Genomic DNA, 20,786 nt, shown 5'->3' with positions numbered 1-20,786 from the left:
ACCATATTCTTTAATCATTGCTTCTTGGCTTTCCTGACTTCTTGTACAGATGAAATGTAGCAAGGAGTTTGGTGAAGCTAAATTTAAATGAGGTTAGAGACAAACCTTGATGAGACTGGCGGGTTACCAAAAGACCAAAAAGCCATTTGGGACTCCACTGTCGTATAAAAGTCATAGTTCAGCCAAGTTGAAAATTGTGTCCCAAACAAACAGAAACAAAAGGTTCAGTTATCCATCACTGTTCTGACCAAGGGAAAAACAGAATTGTATGTTTAATCATAACCAGAGTCATAGGGGCATTTCTTGAAAAACTATCCTGTGTGGCTGAGAGAAATAACTGCAGGTCCCAGATAAGATTATAAAGCCTGCAAAGAGCTCTTTACAGTTCTGAGGTTGTTTGAGTAGCTCCAGTTGATGCATGTGTTATTTAACCCCTCCCTTGTGAGCTCTTAAAACCAGTTTACTACTAATTGCACTCAGTGGATGTTCCAGCTTCATAATGTATGTGCACCGTTTGGCACTACAGTATAGGTTTTTCGTGTTGTGCTGGAGATGGAAAGTTACTCTGCCTACCTCAGGACTTGTATAATTTGTTTGATTTGATCATATAACACAAATAATATACAAGTGTGAAGGTGAATTTGAAACCCTGGCTGCACATGTACTGAGAACAAACTTTTTAGCAAAGTGGAGAAAATAGTATCAAATTGTTGCTTTCTGGAATAAATCACATTTTCATTTTTACAGTCTGGGTTTCTTATTGATGGAGGAATAGATTTAAGAATAAACTATTGTGTCTTGGAAACTGCCCGGGGCTGACCTATAAACTTCTGTCCTTAGATAACAGTCTCAGTCAGCTTCATTCCTCTTTTCTTTTAGTAACATATGTACACAAGTGCAAAATATTTTCATTTTATAAGGTAGATTCTTTTGTCATGCTGTTATTCAGTCATCTCAGCTCTTGTTTACTCATCTTGTTTTTTGTTAAGTGTAAAGATTCACCTGGGAAACATAAGCAGAGGAAAAGTACTTGAACTCCTGACTTCAGAAACAAGAAAAACAAAAGTTATATTGCACTGTCATGATTCATCAGCCGTGACTTATTTTATTATTTTTTTGTCCTTCAAGTTAGCATGTGGCTGAGTAGCTGCAGTTTTATCACCCAAGTGTAGTATGCCATTTATTCAACTGAGGGTTTGTCTTTTAGCCTGAAATAATTTGCAGTTTTCCACCTTTGAAATGGGAAGAGGCCAGCAGGAGGGACATCTGCTGTGCTTCTGATGGGTATCACAAATGTTTCAGTTATTCCACTCCATCTGAAACTGCCCTCCCCTTCAGCACACTCCCAAATTACAGCATAGGAATTTAGCTGGAACTCTTTGCCTTGCAGAGTGTTCATATTTTCACCAGCTAAGAGGAACGGAAAGATTCCTCCAGTGGGCTTGCATCATGGAAGCTAACATTAAATCCAGCAGTCAGCAAATTCTGTGGAAAGATGTGAGTCTATTTTCCTTCTCATTTTTGTGTGTATTTATTACAGTTAATTAATCAACTGCAAAAGCTGTTTAGGATATATTTTTTATATACATTATAGAATTTTAGCTCAGGGAGCACTAGCTCTTCTTCCATTTTTACAGCTCATTTCCAATAGAGGCAGGTGGGTGCACTGGTGGTTTATAAATGAGGAAATTTGTGTGAGATTAGAGTGCAAGCTTTAAGTGAAATATTTCAGAGGTTTAACCATTGAAAAAAAAAAACTATGTCTTGATATCTTGCAGAGTGATCAGTTTTCCTCTGAATGATAAATTGCGCACATAAATCTCTTTTGCTTTCCACCTTCGTCTCCACTCTTACCTGTAGCCTCTCCTGGACCATTTCACATACTATACAATATTCTTGCTTCTTGAGAGAAGAATAAACTCAAATCATTTCATACTTGTGTATTGAGGACAAAGAGTAAAATTACTTTTGGAACTAAATTCTAACGCTTTCTAAAATTTATTGCAAAATCTTGCTAACAATAGAGCTAATGGTAACCTTCACAGCACTTCATTATTAGTCTTACATACACAAAAATGTCTATGAAAAAGTTCATTCTTTCTCTGTGCATCAAAGAAGAGGTCACTGTTCCAGCCAGTACACACAATGAATAGTCAGTGATGGAGAATTACTATGAATATAAAAATCACTGTGGACTCTTTCAGCTTTCACAGGAATAAAAATGCTTATACGAGTGTGGCCTGGTGGGATAAACCACCACCTTTGCTTGTTGGTAATGTAGGCTATACCTCTATTTTGTCTTTTGTTTTCTCAAGAAAGTGCTCATTCTTGGCTTGATAACAGCAGGGGGCTTTGAGCACACTTCTTCAGAGAGCTCAGGAGAAATTGCCTGGCAGATTCTGAACTCCTAAACCTTTAAACACAAGTTGGCGGGTGCTGTGCACTCAGACTGCTCACTCTGTCTCCATCCCTGCCTTTATTTATGTCTGTCTTTCAATCCCACCTTCTTCCTCTGAGTATTCGATATTCAAAGCACAGGCAGAAAGAGGTTTGTCCTCGAGTCAAGTTTCCACTGCTTATGCAACCTGCCACAGGAGAGCCGATTTCATCCACCTTTTTTTCCCCTTCACTAAAAATTCAGACAGTATGAAATTCCTGGCTCCTACTGTAGATCTCTGTTTTTCATTATGATCTCAGGATGTACAATACTTTGATGTACCCCACTGTCTCAATTTTGTCCAATGAAGAATTGCACAGGTAGGGTTCATTAAATGACAAAGCTATGCTTTCAGTTTTTAAGAGCGTCTTGAAAAATGCATCCTCTGTTCTTCCTCTGTAACACTGTTAATGTACTTACTAACTGCAAGTTCAACCTACCTGAATGTCATTAATACACGATCATATTCCTGCCCGTAAGTCATCCCACCTACATGATGTATTTTCAAAGTAAGAAAAAGCCTTCATGGAATATATAATTTGAAAATATTGTATCTTATTGTCTAAAAAGCATGCAAGCCTAAAGTTTAAAAAAGTTAAGAACTATTGATTCTACCCCTGCTTAACAACTATAACGACCTCATTCATAATAGAAAGCCAAAGCTGCTTTATCATCATTTTAAAAGACACAAAGATAAGCAACACCAATTTTGCTAATTGAAGGTGGTTCCATTTTTTCTTTTTGCATATCTGCTCTTCTGTTGTCCTCCGAGACCTTCGATTGTGGTCCGGTGTGAATGAGTAGTTTTCATTTTCTCCCTGCTGGAGCACTGGTGGAACAAAAGCCTGTCTTTATTCATTTGTGGCCTTAAGCTTGGGGAATTGGCTACAGCGGGCAGCATTTATAATTTGAAGAGAAGTTTAATAAATGTAACGTCCCTGTGACACGTGTTGTCATGTATTCTTCCTTGCACCAAAATGGCCTTATTGGTGGAAAAATTGTGGTCAAATCAAATGGCATCTCGTTTGTTAAAAACAACACATAAAAAAACAGAAAACTGAAGCAACAGATGTTTAACTTGAGATGCTGTGCAGAAGATGAATATCTGAAGTAGAAGAAGAGGGTCGGTGGTGCTCTTTCACTTTTCAACTTCACAATCACTTGTGAATTTGTGACTGGTACAGGTTAATAGAAAACTTCACTTTTAGGTTTAAAAATGAAAAAATAAATGGTTAAAGTTAGGCCTAAAAATGAATTTGTGGAGGTATGTCACCACACCACAGTAACACTGACTATACAAAACAACAGGAAATATAAAACTCAAACTCTCGCATATTCAAAGCCTTACTGGGACACCATCAATTTTTTTTATTAGAAAAAAAAACTCTATTTGAGTCCATCTGCATGACTGAAATGTAGTTTTATGCTTTTTCCATTGTTTGACATGGAGCAAAGTTGTATTGGGAGATTGGTCTCGTGGCTCCTCATGCAATAGAAACTGCAACTTTGTCGGGATCCAGTGATGTCACATTGTCATGCTTGTGTTACACTTTGATGTTGTTTTACGAAGTTGTGAAATGGTGCATTCAAAGACAAAGCAAACCTTAAACCTTAAACAAGTATGTTCAGTACTTTAACCAAACCAAACTATTTCATCAAACCTGCTGTGCAGGTTTGATGAAAAGGTGAGCATGAAAAGGTGAGCAAAATAGACAATGACACCGGATGATGGAGCACCAAAGGACACACCAGGTGTAAGGGAAGAGACTCTACCATCTTTGACCAGATGGCAACATTTAAGCCCTTAGAAGGGACTATAAAATATTGGACCATCATCTAGGCCAAAGTTATTGGATGTATAGACAGGTTTCTGTGCAACATAATCACAGAGGTGGGTATACAAACTAGAGGGCAGGAAGCAGTGCTCAAGCTGGTTAGTTTGGAAATTTGCATATATCCTGTTGTAATCCAGGGCAGTAAACAGGATTCAGTTCAATAGTGCTGCATTATCAACAGGTAACATGGACTGTAAGAAGGTCAGATGAGGTTTTTATTCGAGTCCAATCTTGGCACTGCTGTTTTTTCCACTTCCTTTTATTCCATCACTAATTTGAATTCTGGTCTTTACTTTGTTTTGGTTTTTCTTCTTTGCTCTACTGCTTTACTACTTAATTACGCATAAAAGTAGTTTGTTATTATAATGCCAGAGTAATTGGTATAAGTTACAAAAACACCATGCTTAGGCATTAGAATAAAACAAAATGAATCTCCCACAACCTATGAGGATAAGTAAATACGACTGAATATTTCATTTCACAAAAATATACAAAATAGTATTACAAAACTAAAGAAGAAGGGAGAAGTTAGAATACAGTTATCCCAATTCAAGAACCTAAAAAAAAAAAGCTTTTGTGCGTGCGTGCGTGCGTGCGTGCGTGCGTGTGTTTTTTTAATTTAAGGTATCCTTTGTGCGTTCAGTACGTTAGATTTTAAATGAAACCACAGGGACCATTCAATTTGGTCATTTATACACATATGCTAATATTTTGAACTTCTGTTGTTTGCAGGTTGAGGCTGGCAAAGAGAAGAAAGCAAAGTATTACACCTTCCAGCGGGTGGCTCTGGTCTTGTCTCTGGTTTTCCTGGTTTTGGCTCTCTGTGTCTTCAGTCTGAGATATTTGTGGGGCCCCAGTCTGGGGAAGGTAAGACTAAGTATCACCTCAGTGCGTGCCAGTCATCAGCCTTATTGCTACCGTATGTGGTAAATGTGGTCCTTCTGAGAGACACATTAAAGACACCCTGAGTTTCCACATCTGCAAATTATATAGTTTAAATCAAAGAAAAAAAAAATGTAAAGGAATGAATATGGGTGGCTACACAAAATCAGACGCAGGCCCTGTAGTCTGTATTGTACAGCAGTTGATTAAAAGATGTGTGGGCTATGGAAGAGACAGCTGTGTTTTTCATTGGCTCATGTTTTGGCTGTCAGATCTGTAATTTCATGAATTCTTGGCCCAGACCACAAACCACTTTTTACTGCTTCAAAGGTTGGACTGTTGCATTTATCTACTTTCTGTTCAGATTGTAAACATCTTTTCACAATGACGGATCCCGGTAACTAAAAGCTGACCCTAATTGCTGTTGAGCAGGGTGGCTGCAGAAAGACTGAAACCTCTTGGCAACGTAATTGGGATAAACTCTTGTCCTGGCAATTCATCTTGTAAAATCCAATTCAATCACACTTGATGGAGAATATTTCCTCTCTCCTCCTCTCCCTTGATTTTCCCAAAGGGCCAAAAAAGCTAATTTACCCAAGCTAGAAGGAGAAATACATCAATAATTTCACAACCAGAAATTGGAGGCTCTACATGTTCTGAGCTGGGTTGGGAAAGAGAATAAGTGATTAAACTGAAATGATGGTTAAAAATGAACACATATATCTCAAACCTGAATTCATAAGGCTTCTTTGTGTGCACTGTAAATGCCATGAGGTAAAAAGAGGGGAGTGTAGCGAGCTGTTATGCCAACATCTTTATTATAGCTTATAAACATTAATTCAGAACACTTTCCTCTGGCACATCTATGTTTCTGCTTACACTGAGGGACACATTTCAATGCAGACAGTCCCCTCTAAGCTCAGGTCAACAAAGGGTCATCTGCACTTCCTGTAAAGGTGGTTTTGTCCAAGCTCAGTCCTTTCAACAAAGATATGAATCACCTTTGAGCCGTCTCCTTTGTCCTTGTTAAATATTTCATGCCGGAGGCAGAGCAGTCATTATTTCCACTTTAATAAGCTGTGATCATTCTCACGTGGCTCAAAAATGTGTTGATGGCAGAGGTTGCCCAGGCGATGAATATCAAACCTGCGGACACTGGGTTTTGCTTTAATGGGGCCTTGAGGGGGAGGTTCATTGTCTAGCCTCTGCATCAGGGAGTAAGATGGAGGCACTTCAAAAAGAGAATCGCCTGTCTATCAGATGGGAAAGAAAGTCCCTCAAACATGATAAAACTCAGGTGTATGTCAACAGAAGAAATACCAGTAAAACTGACTGATACCCTAAATTGATGGGTTGATTAGTTCCCCTGCATGAATGTGGCAGCCAGCGTCTTCTTTGAAGGTGTGAGATGCTACACAGCAGGATATTTTTGACTCACCAGCTAATCCTGTGCAGCATCGAGCGGTTTCATGTATAGACTCAGGGCAGCACAGCATCTGCAGCAAATGGGGTGTGGTGTGTGTGTGTATGTGTGTGTGTGTGTGTGTGTGTGTGTGTGTGTGTGTGTGTGTGTGTGTGTGTGTGTGTGTGTGTGTGTGTGTGTGTGTGTGTGTGTTGGGTGGACACAGTGTTAATAACCTAAATTTAACTTTACTACAAATCTTTGATCAGGATCCTAAACTTATTGAATCTATTTTGATGCAACAGAGTAATACGGACATACTGGTTGTTGCCATGGTTCCCAGAGCTAATTTTTTCCCTTCATCATCTCCTGGCTGCTAGGAAACATGCTCAAATTAAGATAAACCACAGAGACCAGGTATTCATATCTTATATAATGTTGATATTCAGCTACTCATACCTAACCCCCTCATCTAAAGTCTCTTTGTGGTTGCAGTCATCAATATCTCTATTAGGAATGTTGAAACTTTTTAAAGATGTTGATCACTGTCCGAGTACTGTAATATCATATGATGAAAGTAAATAAAGTATTGTTTTATATATATTTATCTGAAAATAATTGTGTAGTCAAGTTTATTTGGCACATCCAAAGTAAATTTCATAGAAAAACACCTGAAACTGTCCAGGCGCTGAGATCTGCACACATCTATTACTTCACAGCAGGAGATTCCCTGTGTGAGATGCATCATCACAACTAGAAGCTCTGCAGAGGGATTCCTGAAAAACAAGCTGGGACATAATTCCCAAAGTGGAGGATAAGGCTCCCCATTGATCCATAGTGATGCCAGCTTTTCTGTTGGTATTTATAGTACATGTATATTTATCCTTATTACCAACAAATTGGTGGAAGGCAAAATATAGGCCAGCAGAAAGGAGTATGAAGCAGCAACTCAACTACTGTTAATTCCCTGGTGTTACAGTATCTGCTCTATTTACACAAAAACTGGGTTTCCAGTCACTAGAGAAGCAAATATAATCTCCCCAAAACAAAAGAGCACCAGACATGTTTCCAACAACTGGTTTGAAGTGAATAAACTATGCTGCACTGAGTGTTACTAGAAGGTGGCGGTATAGGCTATGCTACTACTGATTGTAATTCACTAAAATAAGAAGTCCAAACCTAAATCAAGGACACCAATTACTATGGTGGACATCCACAAGAGACTTTCTTCAATGGGAATATCTGGAATATTATAATGTCTGGGAAGACATTGCTCAGTCACATGAGTTTATTGTTTGCTGTCAATGTAAACCTGACTCTATACTCCTTCAGAGATTTTAGTGTTAGTCCCCAAGGGACTATTGGGTGCTAACATGCAACTCCTTCAGAATATGTGTAGAAAATTTCAGGGCTATAATTTATTAATGAATAGGGCTTTTATTTCTCAGAGATGCATGATCAAAATACTGAAGACTGTGGTTAACATGTTCAAAGATCCAAAAGCTTAAAGTCATACATTCTTCATACCCCCTTTGTCTTGGGTAGGGTCACAGGGGGCTGGAGTCTACCTGAACTGAGAGGTAGAGTGCACCCTGGACAAGGTGCCAGTCTATAACAAAGACACAGACAATCATGCACACTTAGACTTAACCAATTGTAAATCAGCAATCATACATTACCTTTTTGCTGTGAGGCAAGAGTGCTAACCACTATACATCATGCTGCCCTCATAAATCACTCATGAAAAAGCTAAAGGAATGAGCTGGTGAATTAAGTAAAGCCTTCAGCAGCAAAAGAGACATATATTTCCCTCAGTAACAGAGCTATACATAGAATGAGAATACAGGAGATTTGCAGATGGACAAAAACACATACCCTAATGAATTCTAGTGCTGCTCCCTGCCTGCAAATTGTGTCCTCCTAAATAATGGAATTAATGCAATGTCTGCTGAATGGACAGATAACAACAGAAAACAACTAATTCCAAGTGTCAACAAAAAATACATAAAAGTTTAGAAATGAACAGTTAAACTGTGTTAGTGTACAGAAACAGACTGAGACAGGAAAGAAAAAAAACATTTGGTCGAGAAGATTCCTAATGGGGTCCCCTTTGAGTTTGAAATCTGTTTTTACAGTTCCTCCAGCTGTTTTCACAGATTCTGAATGTGAGAAGTGCAAACTCGATGTTAGGATCACTTCATTTTCTCATATAAAGTCTAAATCAAGCAAAATAGACAGGTGTACAATAGGAAGTAGTCTATACTTACCTCGAAGGTGATTTTAAACAATATGGTACTTTCAAATCCATAGTACTCTGTTCTGAGGTGGACTTTTTTAAGCGAATGATACAAATTAAAACTGACAAATCTGAGAATCCACTTTGAAGATAATTATATGAAGCTCGCTTTAATAATGACGGAGGTCGTTTTACTAAAAACACTGTTCTAGTCTTTAGAAATTAGTTTCAAACATGACAAACTGTCAGCTTGAATGTATTTTATAAATGAATAGTTTAACTTATACTGCATAAATTCTTTTAAAATCATTTACCAAAAGCTACTTAAACACACTAACACACTTAACTAGCAAATGATACACAGGGATTTGACCTCAGCGGTGCGATGAGATAACAGAACCACAGCTACAGCCACAAACACTGTTATTGCTGTTCACCAAAGCTGTGAGACCTCGTGCACATATAAATAACCACAAAAAGGTAATTTGCTCGGCGCATTGTATTTCAATATGACATGAGAACCGCTTGGGAACTTCTTTTAATTACCTGCAAACATATGTTGTTAGAGAGGCCTGGGGATGATACTTAGCCATCATTTTCTTGCCTGTGCAAGCTTTTGTGCGTGTGAAACAGAGGACACGGTTGTGCTTGCATACATGTACGTTTTTTAAAGCATTAGTATGCCTTGTGTGTTTCAGTGTGTAGATTATATTTCTCTGCATTCTCTTTTGGCTTACGGTAAATTTCTGTTTACAATGAGCTCATTATTGTTCTGGGCCAGAAGTCTCACTGGGAGAGTCTTCCTCCTTGTAAATTAGTCCTCTGTTATTACCAGTTCACATCAGCAACTCTGTGAAAATGAAATCTGGCTGGTGAAACCAAGAGAAAAGTGAAAATAATTCCCCTTAATGAAATTATTTTTGTAAATTATTCCCCAGAAAAAACAAGAATCAGATCAAGTTGTTGTACACCATGTGAAATGTTTCCAGCCCTTCTTCGAAAATGTGCTTATTCATATTACATTATCACATTAGATTTCATATATTTGGTGCCATTTTTAATTCATGAACCACTTTAAGTAAGATTATCTACAGACCAGCAGTCTTGCACGGAGTAATTGTGAGCCCCTGGATGTTGTAAACCAGTTTTTCCAGGGGAACCTTGAATAGCTCGCAGGTGCTGTTGCTTTGTATGAGAAAACTGCCTGAGAAATTCATGAATGTCAAACCGGAGGAAAGTGCTCCATTATTCAAGCTGAAATTGCATTGCTCACCTTGATGCCTTCCCCTCTTTGGTCCCAAGGTAGCTGCAGAGTTGTCGCTCCTGATGGCCTCTTAAAGGCCTCACTGTCAGGACCAGCTTCTTTAATGAACACTGCTGCGCCTTTCTGCTTTTCCACTGGTCACAGGTGTAAAGCTTTTCAAGGCCAAGCCCGCCTTTGTTTATTTATTGCTCGTAGGCTGTGTATACCCAACAGCCCTCTCAGTGTCCAGATGTCAACATGCAATGGGGGACGAGGACACAAGATGTGGTCATGATATGATTCCATCTTCCTGTCGTGCAGATGTATTTTGTCTTTGCTTTTCTACAAGAGTGAAGCAAAAAAAAAAAAAAAATACAAGCTTTTTACGGTTAGGAGTGTCATGAGTTGGTTTTCTCGGTCTGGTGTGAAGAAATTGTTATTCTGAGGAAGCAGCAGGCCTTATCTAAACAGCTGAACCTTATGGGAGGCTTGCCCCTCAGTCTGTAATCTTTCCTGAGTTTACTTGTCAGGCTCATTCATTCATTAGCGAGCCAATGTCCACCGGTGTTTCTCCCTGGCTGTTAAATTAGGCCACAACAGACTCCCTCCTAAGATGATGCATTATGCTTTCTACTCAGGGAACAGTCAGGAGGTGGAAAAAAATTGCAGTCTGGGTAAAAACAAAAGAGTTGTTTTAAATTGTTGCCAGTGAAGTGCCTGAGGTAGGAGGGCTTTATGGCGGCTGTGGCATATTGCCTTCTTTCCGGATGCCGAGAGAAAGTATTGACATTGTCTATTTGTGATTTTATTTATAGAAGCTTGAATAATACGAGTGTAGCAGAAATCAGCCTCTTAATTGCCAGTGCTTTATTTTGCCAATCCACCAGCAGTTCATATGCAGCATGTTGTACGCACGGCGTGGTGGGTAAACAGACATACATGCACGCCTTTTCTTTCCAAATTCTGTCTCCCTCCTCCCTGTTTCACCAGTGTGACTGCCAAGTAGACTCTCTGCTTTGTTGTACAATTTAGAATGTGATTGAGCTTTCACATCCACTTTCGCTCTCCCAGTAAGTCTGCACCGCTCACAGCCTTGACACCCATTCACAGCCACAATGCTGAGGGAGAGGAGTGAGCAGAGGTCCGTTTCACGTAGCAGGTTTAGTGAAAACTCTGAGTAGGTTAACCCTGAAATGAGGGAAACCCTGAGTTTTCCGTTTCACAAAGGGAGGTAACTCAACCCCGAGAAAGAGGGGTAACTCTAGCCTGTTTCACAAAGAGAGGTAACTTAACCTCACGGTCAGTTACCGGAGTAACAGACTCTCTGAACCTAACCTGGTCGGGACCAGGTTTTATTCAAGAAACCTTGAGTTTCTCTCTGTCTCCGCCCTCTTTCAGCCATTTGATTTCCTCATTCATTCAGTCAGCAGAGCGAGTTCTTCTACTTCTAGAAGTCCTTTAGGCACAGTAGGAGGCGACTTTTTTCACGAGCATGTCCTTTTGACAACGATCCCGTGGATGAAGGTGCAGCATTATTGCGCAGAGAAATAAATATTCGTCGGAGATGGTTATCAGACCGCGCATAGATTTTTGCATTAACAGACAATTATCTTTTTGAGCGGCACCATCAGAATGTGTTGGGACAAAAGAAAAAAAAGACATAAAAGACAAATAAATATTTGTATGAATAGGCTTAAAAAAGACATATATAGGCCTATTATATTTTATAAAGGCACTCGTGTCTTGTGGGTGGATTCCCTCCGGGGATTCCCTCAGCCACCCTCCCGTTAGAGGTGGTGGCCACCACCCGTTTTACGGGCATCTGCCTTCTTTCTGTTGGCTCAGTAGAAGTCTGTGTTAGTTTAAATAGGCTTAATTATTTAACAGAACATGATATAGATGATGACTCTAAATTGTCCTTCGGAGTGACTGTGAGTGTGTATGGTTGTTTGTCTCGTTTGTCTCTATGTGGTCCTGTGATGGACTGGCGGCCTGTCCAGGGTGTACCCCGCCTCTTGCCCATTGACCGCTGGGATAGGCTCCAGCCCCCCCGCGACCCGACTGACGGATTCAGCGGTGTATAGATAATGGATGGATGGATGGTATAGATGAGAAGACATAGTTTATGTGTGTGAAAACAGCATTATGTTGGGAATAAAATAACTGCACAGTCAAATAGCCACTTAATATTTATTTTACAGTGTAAAACATGATCAAAATGAGGTACCTCCATGCCGAGGTCTCACCTGTTTGAACAATGTTTTTATATTTCATCTTAAACTGCTGCCAAGAGCGCTCCTCCCCTGCGGGATTGCACCTAAATGAAATAAATGAATGTGCTACCATTCAAGCAGTTTCCCTGTAATATTATTGTGATTGCAAAGGACTACATTTAAACTTACACTTTTGCTGCTGCAACGGTGTTGCACTTATTTCTAAAAACGTATTGAAACTCGCCGTATGAGCACATTAAGATTTCCAATTGAGGTTGGTGAAAAACGTCCCTCCTCTTCCCCGTTGCCAAGGTGACTCGTCGAATCGGGGCTCCATTGATGCTGGCTTTTTAAAGTTGTGGTGCACGCGCTAAACTCAAGGTGAACTTACTCAGAGTTGATTAACCTCACTCAAATCAGCGTTTGTGGAACCGAAAACTCAGAGTTTTCTATCTCAGAGTAGATCAACTCAGAGATCAGGAATAGACTCAGAGTTGGTTGAACCTGCTACGTGAAACGGACCCCAGAAGACTGGAAATGTTGTGTTTATCTGTCCTTCCTCAACATATTCCAGACTGCAGATCAGAAATTTTGCCGTAATGCTGTTACATACATTCATAAATCATGATTTAGATTTGAGGTATTCAAAAAAAGGTCTGGGTGTGCTCTGCTTGATATTTGTCAGCAATTAAAAGGTTGCGCTGACTTTTTGTAAGTTTGCCCCATTAGTCACCGTGCTCAATATGTGAGGAGAGCAGCAGCATCTTAATTATCCCTGCAGTTCTCTGTCTGGTGCTCAGTCTTTATGTTAAATAACCTCAGCTGATTAGCCTTTTTCAAATGCAAGAATATAAGAGCTTCTGGCAGCTCTAAAAGTTGGTTTGCTCACTCATTTTAATGACATGCATCCAGACACATCAGGCTTGTTAAGGCTTTTTTTTTAGACGGGTGAAATAAATGTGTATAATCAGTAAAAATAACACTTTTAAAAGAACTCTCATCCAGTAAAACTTCAAGTGTTGACACAGGAAATGAGCAAAGTAAACCAGACAGCCTAGTTTTTAGAGCTGTAATGAACCTCATTAATAATGAGATATGCATTCCACATGTTATTGAGCCATAAGTTACAGAGCCTAAAAGAATATGCTAATATATACATGAGAGCTGTCTGGAAGCCCTAGTGTAACAGCTTTAAAATGTGACATCTCAACCCCTTCAGCGTTTTTTGATATTGTCAGAAAATGATGTGTGGCTTGAAAAATGTAGGACAACATAACCTGAAATCTGAATTTAGAAAAGATAAAGTAAAAAACCACAAGTAACTGATATTATCTACTTTTACTAAGTGAAAAAATAAAATGACATCTGTCAGTGGCATCTAGATAACCACTTGAAAATATGAAAAAACAGATTCCTATGATGAATATGTTTCCAAAACCAAGTAACTGCTGAAAGAAATCATCAACATTTTATGATTTGCTTAGTTAGTCACAAACACTACTACTACTACTACTAAATATGTATTTTGTAAATGAAAATGTTGTGGTTTGAGTTAAAAATCAGGTTCATTGAACTCTTTCACAGTTACAACTGTAGGATGTCTTTTACTGCTCATCCTGCAACAATATAAAGGTTTGTAAGTACATTGTGGTATGAAAATTGGGTGCTACCATATAGTGCACATTAACTTTTTAACAATACTAGAAAAAGACTGATAGAAAAACTTATATAGTTTTCTCTTCAACTGTCTGTCAGACTGTTGAAAAATAGTTGGAAGTTTTAGTTTTAATAATGCTTTTCTTCAACCAAAATTTGAAGAAAATAAAAAATCCATCTTTTCTTCAATCACTTCAGGGTTACTACAGGGTAATACTGTATGCCATGTTCTGGGATGATCATTGTATCATTAAAATCTCACACTATTTCGACTCTAATGTGGAGGAAACAGCAAATTGGAAGGATTTCTTTTTCAATTTAAAGTCGGGTGCCCTGCAGTTGCTCGGTAGCTTTCTCATTTGAACATTAACAGCTAAGGCAGTAAGGCCATCATCCCAAACGGTCGAACCCTGTCCACATCAACTGTGTCTGTGTATTAGCAAGTTTATGTTTGTAACATTGCATCTGTAGAAAGGGGAGGTGACACCCACAAACAACTCAAAATGTTCCTCACTGACACCACTAGTTGTCAAGAAATCCACAGCAGCCGTTTAAGCAGCTAGTTCACATCTGTATATATTTGCAAAAAGGGGGGGCGCTCTAAATATCTTCCGAAGGACGCCTACTTTCACCAAACTGTTATCGGTGTGTAGATGAACGTATTTTATGCTATAAATAAGGTCCAGGTTTAAAAAAAATAAACTTCTCCTTTTACGCCCTTAATTTTTGATTGCTGGTTTGGTAAATTTTTGTTCTTGGACAACTTTTTTTTTTTTCTGATGAGCAAATAAGTGTCAGAGAGGCAAGGTGTTGGTGTCACGGTTTGCTGCCGCTTTTCACACACGCACTGCTGTCCTGAAATTACACGTGACAACACAAATTTCTGCGACCTCTGTGTCTGGCACAGAGGTTCACCTGGAATCATGTCTCTGCACATTGTGCACACAAATTTTATTTGTACTAACAAACCGAATATATTTGTTTGATCTCGTTGAAATGATGTACAGCAGTGCAGTAAAGAGATGTTAAAGTCATAAAATCTCTTTTGACCTCATAATTTTGGATGCTCAAACCTCAGAGTTGATAAACGGCATAAAAATCTGTTTCACAGCGGGAATTTATTCTGATATTAATATTTAGTGTACAGCTGCACTGTTGTTAATTAAACCCTGCAACATTTCACCCAGGCTATTACTTGTTCCTGCCAGACAGCTAATGAGTCCCACATTATCTCAGCGAGAGAAAAAAGCCCAGAGGACACACTGTTCTTTAAGGAGTCTCAGACCCTTGGTGTTGCTGCAAAGAAGACAACAACACGTCTGGACACTCGCTCAGGAGAGGAAGACAAAATCAAAACAACCATCCTCCTCTTCCAGTATTTAACATAAATTAGTCAGCTTCCGTTTCAACAGTTTGTGTCGTGGCAGCTCATGCTGGTCAGTGGGTTATCCTTACATGCTGCCGCCAGGAAAAGGAGTCTGATAAGCAATATCACCATCAGCTGACAGGGTAAGGTACATTTTCTGTACCCAACAGCCGAGCAGCAGTTGTCATCCATCATACTTGTGGCGATGATTGTTGGATAACTACCAATTCAGTACGGAGCAAAAATCAAAACTACATCAGAGTATTCAAAATATAATTGATGTTGTATCTTAAGTGGCTGTTTGGGCAACTGAACCATCATAAATGACTACATACTTTATGTCAAACAGAGTCAAAGAGGAACTAACAGCATGGAAACACAGTGCATATGTAATGAGGTTGTGCAACAATGCAAATGAGCATTTACCCTCAGTGCTGACCAGGAAGTGTAATTGCTCACAGAGACCCTGCATGTTGAACTCCTCTATTAAAGCAGAAAGGAGTTCATGCCACTTGAATTTTAGATATACCATTTTTTTTAAGAAGAAAAAGCAGTCAAAAAATAGAAAGCGTAACAAAAAGAGCAAAACTGAATTTATTGAAATTATATTTTTGAAATCAAGAACTGTTTCTTTTCTTGCATTTTTCTCAGCACTTATAGCTGTACAAACGAAAAATACATGTTAAAGTTTTTAGCCACAAAAGACTACACACTGACAATGTGCTGACAGCAAACTTGAGAGAAGGATTGGTTTTCTTCATCCTCTGGATTTGACTGACATGTTTGCTTAATGAGCTTCAGCATTTTTTATTTCTCTTCACTGTCAAAGATCTGCTCATCTTTACATGTCATTTTTAGTTTCTGCATAAATTTTGCCAATCTGAATTTTCATACTATTGCTCACAGAAGACCACTCATTCTGTGTTGTTCCCAAATAAAATAAATTCATGGATCTTGCTCAATCCAGATATTTTTACTTGTTACGGGTGAGTAATTGCATGTGCTACTATTACAGAGGGTTGCATTAATAACATGTTGTAATACAAGACAGCAATTAGGTCAAACTAACATTTAAAGATTGCCCTGGAAAGTTTGATGCTCACCAGTGTTATTATCAAGGCTGTGCTGGAACATTGCACTTGAGTAAGGTTAAAGTTCCTTTTGCATAAATTTATTTGGAATAAAGGGAAAAGAAGGCATGTTAACTGAGAAAAGAAACAAGAGGGAGTAGGATAATGAAGTGATTATTACAAATGAAATGTGTTAAAATATCAACACAGATTTTGGCAGAACAACATCATAGAGCTAAGTTTGAGGCACAGTGAGCCATGATGCTCAAACCAACAGCAAATACATTCTCTGTAGATAAGCACTTGTGCCAATAATGGATCATGAAGTATAAACACAAACTGTTTTCCAGAGTGATGGAAAATTAACTAGAAATTTGAACAAAAGCCAACCTGCACTCAGTCTATATACTTAGTCAAAGTGAATGGCGTCTCAAACAGTGTCCTTTGGAGTCTGTGCCAAATTTACAACTCAGCGTTCCTTCTTTAGATTGAGAAAAACTGCTTGGCTAGGGTTACAAAAAAAACTGTTTGGCCCTCACAAACTCACAATGGTAACCTATTCTGTGAAGAGATGCTTCAGCACACTAAAACTTGTCTGTCTTTGCTGCTGTTGTAAGTGTTATCACAACTGGTTCCTCTAACCCTTTTTATTGTTTTATATCTCCTTTGGTCATGTAATCCCCAAAACTGTTTGCTTCTCACACTGGTCATTGCTTAAGCAAACTGTAACACTGATACAGTGCCATGATCGTTTATACCAGCTTTTGCGGTACGCTGGACTAACTACAGTCTTCATTCTAAACAGTAAAAATAGAAACCACAGGAAGATCTTACAGTATGCCTAAACAAATGTAACTACACAGCTTCAACTAATCAGTTTCTTTTTAGCAGTACTTGATGTTTTTTGTTGAATTAGCAATAGTTGGACCTTTTCGGGTTTTAACATGTCGTTCAGACTGTCACAGCCACGGCTGCAACTCTAGGTTCCGCTTAGTGTTTGTTCTCTTTTCCTGGTTTTCAATCTACCGCAGGAGGAAGGGATGCTATGCAGCCCTGACACACCAATTTTCTATTTTCCCCTAATTACCTGTCATGTATAAATTCCTGGTCTTCTTTCCCATTCCTTACCAAATAGTCCGCATTTTCAATGGTAATTCTGGTATCACGGTTAAGCCATAGTCTTTTGTATTTTTGTATTATTCTTCGTATATATTTGGATATTACCTGTGTCGTGTGCCTGAGCTCACCTGTGAGTCTGCTGCCTACCTGCTTCTGTCCACTCCCCAGGTGATGTTTGTGTGTACAAGTCCTCAATAAATGAACTTTTGGGAATATAATCTGTCTCCACTCCGGGGTCCACACTTTTACAAGTCGTGATACAGATACCTGTAGCAACATACCTGCCCCCACCTGTTTCCACAGAGACTTTAACACAGGCTACAAGGCAGTGAACCTAGCCATCAGAGTAAGAGCAGTTGTCATGATGGCCCATAACATTTTTAATTTCTTGTAAAGTGTTTTAGTTCAACCCATCAGAGAGTCTTAGCAGGTCAAAATGACTGAAAAGCCATGATTTTTTTGCACCAAATTCAGCTCTATTGTGAGTATCTTTTGTGATTACCTCCAACTTCTTAGTAGAAACTTAATCTTGAGAACACCACTAACAAATTAGCAACAGCGTCCTTCTCACTATCACTGGCAGCCGCCATTGTGAGCAACAGGCAGTCAATCTGGACCAGTATCCAGTTAAAACTTACTGAAAACCATGTAAGTAGCCTGTAGTTTGAGGTGGAGCTCGACATACATCTTGTAATTACACAACCCACACATTTATGGTGAAGATGTGAACTGTCAATTCCACAAATAGATCTTTCATAGATTAACTACAGCGATGTCCTCCAATACTAGAGGTCCCACTGATCACAAAATTCTGGTAGCATGATAAACTGGCTTGTTTCAATAAACCCTTCACATTCCAACACAAACTAAATGGACCAATTCAAGGTGTTTATTTCTTCAGAAACATTTAGTTGAGTAAAAATTGTCAATTTGCATCATAATATTACAGAGAATGTTTAACAAATAAGTTTTAGAATACATTAAGCCCTCTTTGCCTAGAGGACACTGATGGTAACCCTCTGATTAAAACTAACTACAATGAATCTAGGATCTAGGGTAATGCAGTGCAGTTCTATAATCAAGACTTCCAATAAGGACAAGAAGTATTTTTAGCCCCAAGTGGCCTTGGTGATTATGATGGGATCGAGAGAGGAAATGAGGAGATGTAATTACAGAGCATCAAAGTCTCCATGGGGAGGAGGTTGGGGTGGATGAATTGTTCAAAAAATCTTTAGGATGCAAACTGCTAGATGCTTTCCCTTTTCAACCACCTGTGTTACCTCTATTTCAACACCTGACCATGATCTTTAACATACAGCTCAAACCATGATTTCTCTCTGAATCACATTTTTTAAAAAGACGTGTATCCATCAAAGCAGCGTAGACAAACAACAGAATGCATCCTTTAAATAAAAGCTGTCACATCATCTTCAGAATGCAGCATCCTTACCAAATCATAGTTCCGTTCTCTAGCTTTAGCTGTGAAAGTGATGTGCATCAGTGTAAGTCTAGTCAAAAGCTCACCCTACATCCACTCCATTACGTAAATACACTTAATCTGTTTGTGATTAATTAATTGTCAGCTCTGATCATTACAAAAATAATTTAATCAGGCTCAAAGTAAATGGTTTTCAGTTTCCAACACTTGACCTAAACTGCTCACATATAGGTGGTTAATGGGAGGGACATTAGCTATTTGTCAGTGAGAGGTGTTTAACCCATTGAGGCCGGGAAAGCATTGCCGCATTTCTACCTTTAAAGCCGGGGGCGCTGTTGCGTTATTCTACCTTTAAGGCCGGGAAAGCGTACACGTCTTTTTTCATGTATAAGGTTGTTTTGCATCAATTATTGACCTCTGCGCCAATGAAATGCATTATAATAGACACGTGAGAGTGTCGTCATGTTCCTCTTGTCATTGTTTTTAAGTTAAGTTACATTGAGGAAAAAAAAAAAAAAAAAAAGTTAAGTTTCATCGAACCAAGCATGGAGGACTTTCAGTGGGAAGACATTTCAGACGGGAGCGATTGTGAGGAGTTTCTTGGCTTTGATGATGCTGAAGAACGTGCTGACCCAATTGATGGAGATTTATGGCTAGCACATATGTTTGATGATGATTTTGAAGGGTTTGAATGGAAGACTGACAATTACCACCGTAATCGACGGAGAGATTTCAACCGCATACCAGGGGTGAAAGTCAATTTACCTGCAGATGCCACACCGTTGCAGGCATTTAATCATATTTTTACTGAGGAGCTTTGGGCGCATCTCGTTTCCGAGACGAATAGATACAGTGACCAGGTACTTCAGACTCCAGCTCGAGCAAAGATGGCAAGGTGGTCACACGTAACTGTGCCGGAGATGAAAACGTTTATTGGAATGTGTATGGGCTCCTTGTGCTGCCAGTACGAAGAGATTACTGGTTTTGATAAAATAAATAGATAAATAAATAATTTAAATATAAAATTTAATTTTATTTTATTTTATTACTGTTTTCTAATTGAAAATAGCGCGGTTCCTGCACTTGACTTTTTATCTTATTTTATTACTGTTTTTTTATTGAAAATAGTGCTGTTCCTGCACTTTACTTTTTACATTTTCTATTTTCGTGAAGGTGTATGTAAATAAACTCAATTTCCAAAGAAAGCCACAGGTGTAAGCTCTCAAATACTTTTTGAATTTTGTTTCTAGAGAGAAATCAATCATTTAGTAGGCATTGACACAATTGCTGAATTTCAAGAAAAACTTCAGGTTTTAGGGGGTCTTTCTGAAATCGCCCATAGGTTTTACAGGCATTCTTTTCCAGGCGTCTTAGGCCTAAATGGGTTAATGTAGTTCTTTCAAATGAACCCTCCTTATCCTACATAACAGAAACACTGGTAATTTACCTTAGCCAGAGAAATAAAACTCACATTGGCTTACAGAGGTACAACAAGCTCATCTAATGTATTACCTCGAACCAGTTAAATACCAAAAACATTTAGTTTGCTCTTACAACTTCCTTCATCTGCATGTGTTGTCTAACTATGATAATATGTATTGAAATAAAAAGAGTCAAATGACGATTCTCCTTAGTATTTCTGTTTCTTTAAGCAAATTTTTTTGTTTAGTTTTTTCATGATGGGAGACTATGTTTAGCTGTAAAATCACAGACCCTCACCACTGGAAGTGTAAGATTGCTGTGTTTCCCCATGGGTCTTCAAAGAGTTTTTCAGTGTTATTAAAAAGAAGGGCAAACCAACACTGACATGCAAACCTGCACAAGGGCCATGGCAACAGACCAAGAGCTTCTCATCAGTACCCACAGTCCCTGTGTGACAGCCCAGTGTT

General features: G+C 38.8%; 1 protein-coding gene across 1 annotated transcript in view; it reads left to right on the top strand.

Moving 5' to 3' along the window:
• Positions 1-1,357: 1,357 nt before the first annotated feature.
• tnmd (tenomodulin) overlaps positions 1,358-20,786 on the top strand; it is a 66,692-nt gene continuing 47,263 nt past the window's right edge. The window contains exons 1-2 of the mRNA XM_075481754.1: positions 1,358-1,497; positions 5,005-5,139. Of these exons, the coding sequence (XP_075337869.1) occupies positions 1,450-1,497; positions 5,005-5,139 (183 nt within the window). The 5' untranslated portion in view covers positions 1,358-1,449. The remainder of the gene's footprint in view (positions 1,498-5,004; positions 5,140-20,786) is intronic.

Source organism: Odontesthes bonariensis, chromosome 13, assembly GCF_027942865.1.
Source record: "Odontesthes bonariensis isolate fOdoBon6 chromosome 13, fOdoBon6.hap1, whole genome shotgun sequence".
Classification (NCBI taxonomy): Eukaryota; Metazoa; Chordata; class Actinopteri; order Atheriniformes; family Atherinopsidae; genus Odontesthes; species Odontesthes bonariensis.
The sequence above is the reverse complement of the archived record's forward strand: the minus strand, read 5'-3'. Positions and strand labels throughout refer to the sequence as shown.